At 38.6% G+C, this 15,527-nt stretch overlaps 1 protein-coding gene across 1 annotated transcript in view; it reads left to right on the forward strand.

Moving 5' to 3' along the window:
* The window catches only part of npr2 (natriuretic peptide receptor 2), a 69,457-nt gene extending 54,948 nt beyond the window's left edge, over window positions 1-14,509 (forward strand). The window contains exons 16-23 of the mRNA XM_077497722.1: window positions 1,633-1,801; window positions 5,825-5,971; window positions 8,210-8,333; window positions 8,897-8,965; window positions 9,050-9,224; window positions 10,677-10,775; window positions 13,504-13,595; window positions 14,007-14,509. Coding sequence (XP_077353848.1) covers window positions 1,633-1,801; window positions 5,825-5,971; window positions 8,210-8,333; window positions 8,897-8,965; window positions 9,050-9,224; window positions 10,677-10,775; window positions 13,504-13,595; window positions 14,007-14,069 — 938 coding nt within the window. The 3' untranslated portion in view covers window positions 14,070-14,509. The remainder of the gene's footprint in view (window positions 1-1,632; window positions 1,802-5,824; window positions 5,972-8,209; window positions 8,334-8,896; window positions 8,966-9,049; window positions 9,225-10,676; window positions 10,776-13,503; window positions 13,596-14,006) is intronic.
* The last annotated feature ends 1,018 nt before the right edge of the window (window positions 14,510-15,527 follow it).

A 15,527-nucleotide genomic window follows, 5' to 3' on the forward strand; every position in this document is an offset into this window, starting at 1 on the left:
TATAAATACGTCTTTGGGACACTTAGAACATTAAAAAACGTATTTACACGTTATTGGGAGCAAATGAGTTAATATGATGTGGACGCTCTATATTTACCGATTTCAAAACGGATATGCAGGCTGCTGCCTAGCGCGATTTTGAAACAATCCTGCGGCCCACCAGGATTTGTCCCGCTGCTGATGAACAAGTCCGGGCCTGTTTGTGAACATATTTAAACAATAAATGTATGTATTTCTAATGTGTTTCCTGAAGAATAGAAATATTGTGTTTTCACAGTTACAGTGATTTAATGTTATTTTACATTCAACATGTAAGATCACAGTATTTTTGAAAAAATAAACAATATTTTAAAAATATAGGAAAAATCTTTAAAATCAAATAAAATAAACATCTAAATTAAAATAATTTCCTGCCACTTTGGGGCATGTTCAGAGAAAGTCACGTGTCGATAGGAACTCTATTCAGCCTTTATCCGCATTCAGCTTTCAGCATTCACTCGCAATTTCTCCAGAAATTGCACTTTTTCTAGTATATTTATGTACTTTTTTTTTAACAAAGTTGCAAAATACTGATAGTGTATAATTGTGCTTGCAATGAAGTCACTCTGATGAGTATTTAGAAATTAAAAGTACTGGTACTGTATAATCAAAAAATCATTTAGTTGGGCACAAGACTGCAAAATTGCAGTTCAGTTTGTCAATACCTTGAAACAAACACTAAATGATTCCTGTTTTAATTACAGCTACAAAGTGTTCAGATATTTTGAGAGGTCATTTTCTGAGCCTCAGGCAGGACATTCCGGAGCTGAGGGGCCCATGACCACATAAGCTTGACAACGTTTTTTGTTTTGAGGCATCAGGAAGGTCGGTCAAGGCCTGTCTGCTGTCTCACACTGGTGCTCATTTTTAGAAATGGAACTTGCGGCTCGGTGTATTAAAGCTGATTGGTAACATGAGTTCAAAAAAAGGACGAACAATAAATGTAGTTGAAAAACTGGTCCGGTGGGATTTTGTCATCTGGCATATATCAAAAGTAAAAACAGAAAGAAAAAAAAGAAGGGGGTTGTGCTCTTACCACAGTTCTGATAAGTATAACATTTATACTTGAACCCAACATTATTATAGTATATAGTTTTTAAAGAACATTTACTGTAGTTTTCTCTGCGTATAAAACACAATGCTTTTGTTTGCATTCAAGTCTAAATCAGAGCCAAGTGTTGGTTATCAGGCGATGACAACGACTCAGTGGGAAATGGAAACCTTGAAAGCAATTCCACAGCAAGCGCTCAACCTTTACATAACCACAATGGATATTTAACATCCCCTTGGGGGATTTTCCTCGCTGGATGACGTTTGTTAGGTGTTTATTCACAGTCATGCTCAGTGGTGATTGTACAAGTGCCACTAATCCATTAACAGGCTCGAGGAGCCTGCACCTTTTCCGAGGGCTGATAAAATGGTTTAAAATAACAGCAGAATCTTAAAACACAATTACAGTTCTTTCCAAATACTAATAAAAGCAAAGAAGAGGAAGTGGTGATAACCTTTTGAGTGCAATGTTTCCAAAACTACCAAATGGAGATTTGCGTTGACTTAACTGCACATGCTAAAAGCCTTTCCTCTCCACCTCAGAGATTATGCAGAAGGTCCGAAACGGCCAGAAGCCGTACTTTCGGCCAACAACGGATACGAGATGTCACTCAGAGGAGCTGACCATCCTGATGGACGGCTGCTGGGCCGAGGAACCTGCGGAGAGGCCAGACTTTGGCCACATCAAGATCTACATGGCCAAACTCAATAAGTAAGACATCTTGCGGTTAAAATCTTAATTAATTCCATTCTCCAAAACAATTAGTGTCATTTCAATATAAATTTATCTACTGTCTGCCCTCATAATTATAATTAGTATGTTCATTTAAAGTTCCCGTGCTACACCAAAAAAAGCAGTCGTTTGAATATTTTGGTTTAATGATCCAAGACGATATTGTTCCCCTGAGCAGGCAGATCTGCCAGAAAGAGCTAACCTGACACAAGCAGATGGTCTCTTTGTCATAATGTTGATTCACAAATGCATCTGGGAAAGGGCTGATAAAATCACTTTAGAAAAGGGCAAGCAATGTCAAAGTTTTTTTATTCAAAATATTTCACATCAATTACTCACTAATCCGTTCACCGAGTATGAATGTTAACACTGCTAGCTGCTTAATACAAATGTGTGCTTGTATTCCAATCTCTTCCACCATTGTTTACAAGCTTTATGAGTTTCTTTCACAGGAAATCACCAAAATATATGAGCGATATGTACTAAACTGGGGTGGCTATTTTCAAAATTGCAAAACAGGACGCTATTGTTACGTCCCACATTATTTCGTGGCCGTTTGTTTTGTTCCTGATTGGTGGACCTTTTTTCCCTGGCTTGGTCCACCAATCGGGACAAGAGAGGAGGCTTGATTGCTGCATCAGTTTCACCTGTGGTCTTGATTGGTCACAGCTTAAAAGGCTGGTGGTCAGGCTGGTAGGGGGACTGGCTTTGTGTGTGGCTCGTTGTGTGTGTTTGCCCACTTCGTTTGTTTTCCCTCCCTCCTTCGTTTATTTTGTAGCCAGCCCCTATACCGCTTTTGTGTTTGTTCCACTGTCCTTCGTGTTTAGTTCAATTTTAGCCATAAGTTTGTCTGGTTATTCATTCCATAATTCATTCGTATTACTTCGCCATAAATTCGTCCATTCGTTTAATTATCCATTACCCATTCGATGTTGCACTAGGATAGCTGGAAGGTCGGGAGAGTCTCCCGACATTCGGGAGTGATCAGGCTCCAGTTCGTGTTGTGGGGTATAGTTCGTTTCGTCGTGTTTTCCCCTTTGTGATTCGACCCTAATGTCCAACTGTTTTCTTTGTGTGACCCTTATCAATACTTCCCTCTTCCTTGTGTACTACCCGCGCCCGGGAGCTAAGCGGTGACGTCAGCTGGAAGGGTCTACTTGTATAAGAGAGTAATGGTCTAAAGGTAACTAAGCTATATTTGCAAGTGGTGATTGGTGATTTTAGAACGTAAAAGTAAGGGGGGGGGGGGGGGGGTGATTGGTGTGTATTAATTAAACAAAAAGTTTTCAAAATACAAAAAAGACTTGGAGGTGGAGGGGAAATTAATCAAGGGGCTACTAAGCGTCATGCACTGACTCACTTGCTAACACCCAATCAGAGTGATGACTTGTCACACCATTTTACTGTGGATGGTATGATAGACAAATGACTTCTCGGCCATGTTGATTGTGCGCTGAAGTAAACATCTTAATTAACGCTATTGCTCACTAGACAAGAAATACTTCACTGTTATGACTTTTTTTTGTTTTGTTTTTTGTTTTGTTTGTTTTTGTTGTTGTTGTTGTTGTTGTATGGCGTAAGTTGTATGGCGGCAAAGCATACAAGTGACTCAGTGTAATGCGACTCTGTGGAAACAGCAGGGGCTAATTTTTCTCCACCACAGAATCGTGTTTATCAAAATCTTTTCCTAGACGTGGGGGTGGCTGGAGATTGGCCAAAGGTGGCCATGGCCACCAGTTAACTCCGCCCGTTATGTTCTTGTTAGTTTTTTTTGTTTGTGTCCTAACAGAAATTGCGGTGCTTTGGTTTTCAATTTGCAACAACATTTATTGTGTTTTGCCACTTGTATGACCTCAATTATCCTAATGATGTAAAGCTTTCCATTTGGAGAGGCCTGGAGTAAGAGAGCTCTGTGTGATTGATAATGCATCAAGCCCTTCATTGCGCAAGGCAGCAAGCTAACACACAGTTTGCTGGTTATTTTCATGAAGTAAATGTATGTCATTGACGTGATGTGATGAACGTGCTGTTATATTTGGTCTGCTCATGAGCTTGGGCTTGAAGGGCACTGAACTCACACTGTGAAAGTCCAACTATGTGTATATACTATTTGCTTGATACTGCAACAAGTACGTTTAACTAGTTTGTAAACAAGAAAGCACTCGGGCAGTCTCCACCAAACTGCACCGTTTACTACATCTGATACTTATTTAGCTAGATCTGCATCTTGATCTAGAACTGCTTAATAATACTCATTAAACATTGTGACTGGACCTGATGTTTTCATTAAATGATCCAAATCTCATGTGGGAAAAGCGTGACATTAGATTTTATATCAAGGAGCTGTGCCGTCCCCTTGTAGACAAAATTGGAAACTTGGATTTTATGTGCCTTTAAGTTGTACAAGGGAGTATTATGGGCAACTCTGGAGGGAAAATAACTGATTATAAAGGCAAACATTGATTTTGCAACGTCAAAATTACAAGACAAACGCAAAAACAACATTCTGAGACGCAGGCGCCTTCTTTATCTGGGGAACTGACACACATTTACTGGCTAATCTCATTAAATATTTGTCTGGTTAGATGTTCAAACAAAGGGTGATTTCAGTGAATTCTTAGAAACTGGCTCAAATATTTACAATCACATTTACTGTTGATGATGGTGTTGATGTGCCGAAACATTTTATTTGTGAAACTAAAATCTAACTTGGCAACATTGTAACAGTTTATCTTTCAATTATTATTATTATTTTTATTATATTATTATTATTAGTAGTATTATAGTAGTAGTAGTAGTAGTAGTAGTATTGCTGTAAAGTTTTGGGTGGGAACTTCCACTGGTCCTTGTATCTTAAATCTCACGATATTATACTAACATTAACAACCAGAAGACTGCATGTTCTCAGTTGAAATATTTACTGAATGCCAGAAAGTTCGAGTACACAGCTGCGGAGCCCTCTTCTATTAGTATGCGGAAGAGGAACTGATGTATTCAAAATCGTCCCTGCACTTATACTGTCTAGGCCGTCCGCCCACATGGGCGAATGGCTCAGCCTCCCCATGTGTGAATGTGTGACCTGATGGCCTTAACTGGTTTGTACTGGATACGTATGTCAGAATGCAGACAGGTAAAAATGCGCCAAGCAGGGCGCCAAGCAAGGACAAATAACCAAGACACAGCGGCCTAGCTCAAGTCATCTAATCATTAAAAGTCCTAATCTAACATTGCCTATTTTAAAACAAATTTAAATAATGTTTTGTTGACATGAAAACCGATTGAGTCGCTCTAATGATTAAATTGTGGAAAGCGCACGTCTCCAGTTTTCTATAAATTCAGATGAATGATGGCAAACAAAATCAAGACAAAACAGTGTGATTGCACACAGCGTGATGATGTGCGTTTGATGTCTCAGAATTGTTCTTTAAACTTAAACAACGTGCGGGTGTTTGTAGGATGCGTGACACACAAGAAATATGGCAGGAAGCCAGACATTGATACTTTCAACCACCGATGCGGTGCATGTGACTCACAATCTTTCTCCGTTGGAGTAAATTCACGGAGATGCAGTCTTTGTGTGTGTACAGTATGTGTGCATATTAATGCAGACATCTCCTGAGAAGTCACATGACACAAAACATACACTAGGTAATTGCAGAAGTATGGGAGCTGTTCTAATCGTGATGATAAGGTTTGTCTCTATAAATCACAACTGAACTGTGATGACAGCATCCTAAGTGTAAATTGGTTTAAATAAAACCATTATTTTCCTGTATGCAAAATGAGGGTAGTTTAGGGGAAGACATCTCTTTTTTTTTGTTTTTTTTGTTCCCCATCTTACTACCAGTGAGAGTTGCACAAAGCCTACAAGGTGAGATCCATTTTAATCCTTAGATGCTTGATATTGCAGAGGTCAAAAGTCCAGTCCGTGCACGACTTGCGTTTCCTACGCCAAACTGGCAACAGTTGACTAATTGTGCACTGTGGGTGTATTTTCCGCAGGGAAGGCAGCACCAGTATTCTTAACAACCTGCTGTCCAGAATGGAGCAGTACGCTAACAATCTGGAGAATCTGGTGGAGGAGCGAACGCAAGCCTACCTGGAGGAGAAGAGGAAAGCGGAAAATCTTCTCTATCAAATTTTACCACAGTAAGAAGAAAAGGATTGTCAGTTTATATTTACTTTAAATTGACCCATATACACGTAGTGCTTATATACAACAACCGACATGTCCACACACTCAAAATGCAGGACTTGGATATCAGGCAAGATAAATGTTTTATGTCCTTGGACCTGTTTATTCAGAGCAGCATCAGAGAGAGGAAAATAAAAAAATGGGTCCTTTGTAGAGTAAGGGATGAAAGGAAAAGCAATAGAAAGTGTCTTTTCACATTACGCATACAACACTAATACTTTCAATTCATGTTTTATAGGCGGGAATTATTATATGCACTGAGCATCGGTGCCTTACAGCTATTTATGATAAGTAGCAAAGTAGCTTTATTCTTGTTGATGCTGTCACTCTTTACGGAGTTAGGACCCAAATGCAGAAGACTCTGAAGTTGGGTAACAGAGAGTGTTTATATGCAAATATACAAATTAACAACATTGATCAGGGCTGGATTCAGATGGCCTCAAAGAAAACACTTGATGGAGAAACTTTGAGGAAGAACCTTGCCACTGCTAGAGCAGGAACATGTCGGAATTTGGCAAAATAAGAATGACTAAAACAGGACCATAACAACTGACTACATCACCACAAGGGACATAGCAACTGACATAGCAACTGACATAATCATCATCATCATAATCATAACAAGGGGCAAATACCAAAGCATAACAACAATGACCCCATGGCCCAACCCAAAGCACAGTCAAAATAAGATGTTGTCACTGCTTCTTTATATATAGAGTGATACTGACTATATTGCAATAATTGATGCTTTTTTTTTTTCAATCTCAGGAACATGTCATCAATCGGTGCATGAAGTCTTATTTATTTTTCTATTGCTTGCGCTGCTATGATGCATGGGTGAAAAATATTGGATCGTATTTTGGAATTGGCGAGTACCGATACCACGTATCAGTGTCAGGCCTTACTTCAGCCGCCCCCTTGTGGCCATTTTATGATCCGGAACTAGGAATTAGAAGAATAGAGAATTCACATTAATTTCATGCAGTTTTAAGGAAAAATGCTATATTTGGATAAATAGGTCTTTCTTTACAATTAGTTGTTTGTTTGTTTGTTTGTTTGTTTGTTTATTTGTTTGTTTGTTTTTGTATTGGGGGGGCGGGCGGGCGAGGGAATTTTATGTATTAAAAGTAGAGCTGTCAAACGATTAAATTTTTTAATCATATTAATCTCATCTTAGAATTTTGATTAATTACTTAATTTAAAAAAAAGGATTTTTAATCAACATTTTTTGCCCGGCAAATTTTATAGGCACTTATGTGTTAATTCTTTTGACATTTAATGCTATGAGGACGTCTTAAACATTTTTTGATCCACTTAAATCTCTCATTACTTTCATAATGTAAAATGAAAAAAAAATGACCCCAGTAGTTTGACATGAACAAATATTCTAAATGTAAACCTGTGCTACCTTTAGCATAACCATCTGCTGTCAAGCTAAAGGATAATCTGTGGTCAAAATTAGTAGTGCTTTTAATTTGCATTACCACATGATTAATGCAATTTTTTTTGTGATTAACCAGTGAGTTAACTTTTACTTTGTCAGCACTAATCAATAGTAAAATCAAGGCAAGTGTAAACAGTACAACTGGAGTATGAACTCAGCAAATCGTGTCAATCTTTCCAGTGGCACTCAACAGTCATTTAGTCAACTGTGGTAAAACCCTGTATTAATGAAAGAACCGTTATCCTCCTCAACACCACATTTAAACTTTTCTCTGTGGCGCAATCTCACAGTAGATGAAAGGGAACAGAAAGGCCTGACAGGTGACCTACTAATGAACATGAAGAGCAGCTAGTGGGGCTTAGCAGCCTGGGAAAGTCATCACTAGGAAATCCCATCTTTCTTGAATATTCTACCCATTTTCCGTTGGAAAAATGCTCCCTCGCTCGCGCAAAGGCACCCAGTCAGCAAGAGATGAGCTTGAGAGAAAGGACATATATTACTTTCCCCGTCATTTGCTTCACATTAGTGTCCTCTCTCACAGTCTTTGGTTCTGTTGTTGAGAAACATGAGAAGAATGAGCAAAGATAAACTAGCATTTAATTAGCCTAGCCTAGCAGCCAATCTGTTTTAAGAGAGACTTTTAGCTAGACTTTACTCATGTAACAGCAACAAACAAACAGTGCCAGCGTCTGCCAGCGTCTTATTTGCTGTGTGTTTAAGTTTTGAACTCGTCTCTCTGTGCCCACAGTTCTGTAGCAGAGCAGCTAAAACGAGGGGAGACGGTCCAGGCAGAAGCCTTTGACAGCGTCACTATTTACTTCAGCGACATTGTTGGCTTCACGTCCATGTCTGCGGAAAGTACGCCGCTTCAGGTACTCATTCGTCTTTGACTTCTTTAAACATCTGCCAAACGAATTCAACTTTAAACACTGAATTCTTTTGACCAATGCTTCATCATTCCTAACTGCAGTAGGACTTACACTTCCGAGTGTGAGTGTTCCCACACACTAACTGCAACTCAAAATAGTACAACAGTCAGAGTACACTGACGCAGAGTTGAGTCATAATTCAACCACAATCACGACCTCCGATTGAAGAGGTTACTTTGCAGGTAAACACTGTTATGATGCCCAAACAGAATCAGAGGGTCACAAATTAATGTTTGGATAAGCTTACGCTTGTATCCTCAGGGAATTGCCTTATTTATATTTTTCTGATACACGATGCATTATGAGGCTATATGAAAACCTGCAGTAGGTACTTAAAATTGCTGTCTTGCTGCTGCCAAGACGAAGGAGCAAACTTGATTCTGTTTGTCCATCTGGCAAACAGTCCTTGGATATGTTTAAAAAAAAAAAAGGGGGGGGGGGGGGGGTTGACATACAGGTAGACATGAATGTTATCAATATTCAGAAGCTGCTCTGTTCCTCTCCAGGTGGTCACGCTGCTCAATGACCTATACACCTGTTTTGACGCCATCATTGATAACTTTGATGTTTACAAAGTAAGTCCGAGTCTCGGTCCTGAGCTCTAACCATGACTAAATAAAAGCATCTGAAATGAATGGCACTTCCTATTTACCCCTGAGGTGGAGACCATTGGTGACGCCTACATGGTGGTGTCAGGGCTACCGGTGCGGAATGGGAAACTCCATGCCAGAGAAATCGCCGGGATGTCACTGGCATTGTTAGAACAAGTGAAAACATTCAAGATCCGACACAGACCCAATGACCAGCTGAGACTCAGGATAGGCATCCACACAGGTGAGACTGTATGGGTGGTCATATGGATGAACAGTTTGCCAAAGAGAATGCAGTTCTTCACCTTATATCGTAAAATGTTTGCGCTTTAATAAACCAGTTTTTGTCTAAATGGTTGGTACTGGGAATATGATACCAGATCAATTTTTTGGGTGTGCTGCCCCAAGTTTTGAACACAATGTCACCAAAATTATCAAAGTGATCATTTCTTTTCCCTAAATGTTTGGTCAAAACCATCATAGTTACCTACAGCACAAAGACCTCTTTTAAATAAGGCAGTCTCCTCCACTTTTACACCTGTTGCCATCAGTACACCAAATAAGTTAGCGTGCATATACAATTTAGCATGTGTTACTTGGGACCTTGGTTAAGAAATCACAATCTTTGTAAATCATGTGCCACATGCCACACACAAATTAATTTTCAAATACTATATTATAATCATTCATTATAATAAGATACAGGGCAGCATTAACCACAACGTGACTTACAAATGATCAATGACATTTTACATTCTGACTCACGTCCTGACATGTCGCAATAAACCAGCAAGTGTTGGCGCTGTACTCACCATTGTCAAAATATTTGTAAAGCCTTGTAGCTGCTTTTCAGTTCACCCACACATCGGTGACACACACTGAAAAAAAAAAAACTTACTTGGAGGAAGGCAATGTACCACCCAATATCCATCCATTTCTCCTACAGGGGATACAAAGCATGCAAGTCTATCTATCTATCTATCTATCTATCTATCTATCTATCTATCTATCTATCTATTAGGGGTGTTTAAAAAAAATTGATTCGGCGATATATCGCGATACTACATCGCGCGATTCTCGAATCGATTCAATAATCAGCAGAATCGATTTTTGTATTTTTTTTTTTATTTTTTTATTATTTTTTTTTATTATTTTTTTTTAGGATTCACACCTTGAGCATGGAAGAATGTTATATGAACGGAACATTAAGCCTTAATATTTTATTTTAATGCTGTTCAAACATGAAACAGATTACAACCTCTATAAGACTGAAATTTCAGATAAATAAATAATACATTTTCATATAAATCTTACACTCTACAAGCTTACTGATTAGTATTTTCTAAATTTGAATGAAAAAAAATCGCAACAATCGACTTATAAATTCGTAACGGGATTAATCGGTATCGAATCGAATCGTGACCTGTGAATCGTGATACGAATCGAATCGTCAGGTACTAGGCAATTCACACCCCTACTATCTATCTATCTATCTAGCTAGCTAGCTAGCTAGCTAGCTAACTAGCCAGCCAGCTAACTAGCTAGCCAGCTAACTAGCTAGCCAGCTGTTGTAATTTGTCTAAATGCATAACATTCCATTACAATATGTAATAAAACTTTATTTATTCATTTATCTATTTATGTATTTATTTATTTATTTATTTATTTATTTATTTATTTATTTATTTATTTTTAGGTCCAGTCTGTGCTGGGGTGGTTGGTTTGAAAATGCCCAGATACTGTTTGTTTGGCGATACTGTCAACACGGCATCTCGAATGGAGTCAAACGGCGAGGGTGAGCATCAGCATCCTTTGTTAGTGTTTTTCTTAGAACCTCCCCACAAGTCTTTTCACACGTCTGGCTTTTAAACATTTTACACAAATCTCCTACTGGTGATAATTAAGGCTTGCTTTCCCTAATGTTTCTTAAGCGACTTTTATAAAGTAATTGAAAAGGTTACATTTTTGGTTAAGTGTTTCCATTCTGTGTGTTTCTTATTCGTGTCTTTTAAAAGACCAAAGCTAAACACATCTCAGATTAATATTAATGCAGTCAATTTATGGTTTTGCTAAATGAGGCAATCAAGGAAAAGGAAAATGACAAACCTTGCCACTTTAAAATTAAGTGGCTTATTGGTAAAACATGAATACACGTTACATTATTATTGTAGTATATCTTCTTGAGGAATATGACTTTAGAGTGAAAGTTAGATATATATTTTAGAGTAGAAGTCAGCATACAAGTACCATCTCTAAAAATAAGAGACAGTCATTACTGTCTAAATCATTGGCAAGAACACCATGCAGTGAACATGTCCAATTTCTGTCCAAACTGTCAGTACCGGTAGTTTGTGTGAGCACCTTTTTTTCCCCACTCCATCCGGCCTTGCATTAACCCTTTTAGGCCTGGAATCTCTGGAAGTGCACAGGTTCTTACGGGAATCCTCTTCCACTCCTCCTTGATGACATTACGTAGCTGGTGGTGTTTAGACACCCGACTCCCTCATCCATCTTCACTTATTTCAGCATGCTGCCTATCTTTTTATAATCAAGGCCATCTTTGTTGAGAACAACGAAAATATTTCTTCAGTCGTCAGTGATTTCTTTGCCACGAGGTGCCAGTATGAAAGCATTTTCCCCGAAACACCCAATTTTTTCATGTCACGAATCGATCAATGTATTTTTATACTGCTTTTCTTCATTGGGATTGCATTTAAGATGGAGACCATTCTCGGTTCGTATCCACCACCAAGGTTTAGTTAACAAAAAACTAATGAAAAAACTCAAACTAAAATTCAAAGACTAATTTAATTAACACGATACGTCCGCCTCCCAGTTCTGAGGACTCGGGTTCGAGTCCAGGCTCCGGCCTTCCTGGGTGGAGTTTGCATGTTCTCCCCGTGCCTGCGTGGGTCTTCCAAAGACATGCATGGCAGGTTAATTGGGCGCTCCGAATTGTCCCTAGGTGTGCGTGTGAGTGTGGATGGTTGTTCGTCTCTGTGTGCTTTGCGATTGGCTGGCAACCAGTCCAGGGTGTCCCCCGCCTCCTGCCCAGAGCCAGCTGAGATAGGCTCCAGCACCCCCCACGACCCTTGTGAGGAATAAGCGGTCAAGAAAATGGAGGGATGGATGGATGGATGAAATAAAATAAAAATGAAAATGCTTTAAAAAAAAAAAAAAGAAAACTAACTGAAGCTACATTTTATGTTAACAAAAGTAACTAAAGCTAACTATAATTACAGCAAAAATGTCCTTCCTTTGCATCTTTGGTAGCCTACAATTAATAATTTTAGGCATGACCTTTGGGAATTATTTGAAATGTGATTTTAATTAAGTATACATGGAGTCCTCGAGTTACATCGGCGTTCCATTCCTACACTAGCGATGTAACCCGAATTTTTGCTTAAATCGACTTTCCCCATTAAAGTCAATATTTACATCACAATAATTTGCATAAAAAATCTAGAATACATTTTTTTTTAAATAATAAGATGCTGTACGACTGTCCGACTGAAGCCCAAGTCTTTGCCGACGTTCGGCGGTGTCTCCTTTCTGCGATCTTTTTATAATGAATAGCTTCGTTTCCATGGTAATTGCTTTTCCTTTGGCTGGACCAACATTGATAGTTTCTTCTTCTTTGGCGCCATGGTGTGGGAAAAAGAGGGCGAAAAAGCCAAATATACTCCCACAAGTGCACAAGCGCTAGCACGAGCTAAGGGCTAAATAGAAAACATTGCGGGCTATATGGCGAAGGAGGAGCCAAAATGGTGAATGAGGCCAAAATTGCGGACCGGAAATAACCGTCAAAACGCCCGAGGTCGAGTGCGCCTTAACTCGAGGACTCCCTGTATTTATTATTTCAATATTAACCTGAATAAGGATGTTTGACAGTATGTCTCACAGAAGTGACCCACTGCTTTTTCATTTAACTCAGCCGAAATGCAACCTTTAGGTAAGAAATGTGTTGCTTTTTTCATTTTACCATGGTGTTGTTGCGCGCAAGTAATACACTTTTTTTTTTTTTTTTTTTAAAGAAAATTAATACTGATGCTAAACTAAAACTAAGCATTTTTTTGAATAACTAAAATAATAAAAAATTTATAGAACTACCCTGAAAACTCAAACTAAATGAAAACTAAATTTAAGAATAAAATAAAAACTAACTGAATTTAATTTTCCTTCATCATCCCCTTTGTAATACATGCCAAACAAACCTTTTATACCGATGCTTCTATTCTTAACCTGCAATGACAGGAAGTCATATTCTGAAAGTGTGGTGGGCTATCACTGGAGCAAGTCATTGGGCATATTGATTAGCTGCTAAGGCGCTTCCTGTGTTCTGGTAAATAATTGATAGCACTTAAAGTGTAGGGGCCCTTAGCCAGCGATAAACTGCAGCCTGAAGCCGCAGTCAAGATCAGCGCCTGAATGTGCAGCAACTGCTCAGAATAATATCGTTGATGGTAAAGATTTGGTTGTAATTTTATTTTTTTTGAAAACAAATTATAATGTGTGTATTACAGCCCTGAAGATCCACGTATCATCAGCTACCAAAGAAGTGCTGGATGAGTTCGGCTACTTTGATCTACAGTTACGAGGAGATGTTGAAATGAAAGTAAGATCTTTATATCCTTCATACGGTTACACAATTATTGAGTGCTTTAAATTACTTTCCCAGTTTCTTTTTTTTATGTAGCCATTTTGTAACATAATAGTTACTAGATTTGATGCTTGTTATTTTTTTTACCTTTTATTTTTTTTCGCCATCTTGATGGGCCTTATATACTATCGGGGTTCAGATGAAATATTTTTGTGTTTGGCATGCATCTGTCAGTATTAACATGTGAGCAGATTTCATTTATGTAGTACAATGAGACAAAGTGAAGAGAGTAAACTTTCTCAAATTTGGCAAAATGATGTGGTGAAATGTGATCTTCTGTGATCACCTTCAAGAAAGGAAAGCAAATTGAGGATGCAACATCGCCCTCCGGTCCTCTTGATGAACTTATTGATTTGTGTGTTTCAGGGCAAAGGTAAAATGAGAACCTATTGGCTACTCGGGGAGAAGTCTGATGTGTATGTTATCTGAGAGGCGGCGACGACATCAGAAGATCCGGTGGCGGAGCCACTGCTTTATTTGTTCTAGAATAAGTCTTTTGTGTGAGATTTCCATGCAGAGGAACATAAACCGTACACCAAAAACAGAGGAAATTCCAGGTAATTTTATGACCTGAATGCTGCAACTGCAAAACAAAAAAACAAAGGTGTTTTTGTATGAACAAATTTTCTGTCCTCGGAGTGAGTACTTTTCACGGAAAATATCTTATTTTTTGTGCTTTATATATTTAGATTTGTATAATGTGTTTTGAAGTCAACGATGTATTAATATTTCCTTGGAACATCCTTTGGAGACAGTGTTAATGTACACTGCTGGCAGGCTTTAATAGTGCTATACAGGACAATGCATTTGTATATATGTATATCCAAGATACTGTAAAATATTTTGTTCAATAAACTCATTAAAACATGTTTTTCAATCATTATTTTCCAAATAGTATCTCATGAGCATTTTTCAGTTTCACATTTTACTGTCATGTAGTGTTTGCGGCAGCAAGCATCTGTGTTGTCGTGACATCACTGCTCATTAGATGCTCATTATCAGCTGTGGCACTTGGACTCTGTGTATGTGCATGTGTCTCTGCTGGAGACCATCTTCCCCTACTGCGTGAATGTAATTACCGCCCACTTCCTCCTGGTAACCGATGCCTGTTAGAGGCAGAGCAAGAGAGAGCATCAGTGAGTTTCTCCGCTGAGCCACGCGTTTGCCTGCTAACTTCACACAAGTGGCCTGGCTGTCCATCGTCTTGATATTTGCAACTTTCCCGAGGTAGGAAATCGGATGAATAACCCATGCCTGGACTAAGTAGACTCAGTTTTAGAGTAGGCTAATATTTACACTTGGAAGAGAGTAAAAATATAGAATTGAAGAAAAAAAAATAAAAGTCACTCAAGGGTTGAGGCACGAACTCATGACCTTCAGCTTGGGAGATTACCACACTACCACCTGAGCTGTCACCCTCCTACTGTTTGTGTGTCTCCAAGAGACCAAAAACATAGTTTGGAAGATTCCAGCTGACATTAGCAATACTAACACACAACAGAAGCTGCGTGGCTCAGGGATAGGAGTGGGATGATATATCAATATTGTGATAAATCATGATGTAGTGTCAATTTCGTCAACGGAAACCAAACGAAAATAATTTTGTCAACACACATTTTCCACCCGACTAAAACTAGACTAGACTGGACTAAAACCCTCATTAATAAACAATAACTGAGAATAAATCAGAATGCATTTTTTTGACGAATGAAGACGAGACTGAAATATACTTAATAAAAATGGACTAAAATCTATGGGCATATTAGTTCATGAACAAAAACAAGGCGAAAATGATATGATGTTGTAAAATCTTGTCTCTGCTAATCTGTCATGTGACACACAGTGACACACCCCCTTTCAAATCTGCAGCTAGCAAGTGCAACATGC

The sequence above is a fragment of the Festucalex cinctus genome, chromosome 15 (assembly GCF_051991245.1).
Source record: "Festucalex cinctus isolate MCC-2025b chromosome 15, RoL_Fcin_1.0, whole genome shotgun sequence".
Classification (NCBI taxonomy): domain Eukaryota; kingdom Metazoa; phylum Chordata; class Actinopteri; order Syngnathiformes; family Syngnathidae; genus Festucalex; species Festucalex cinctus.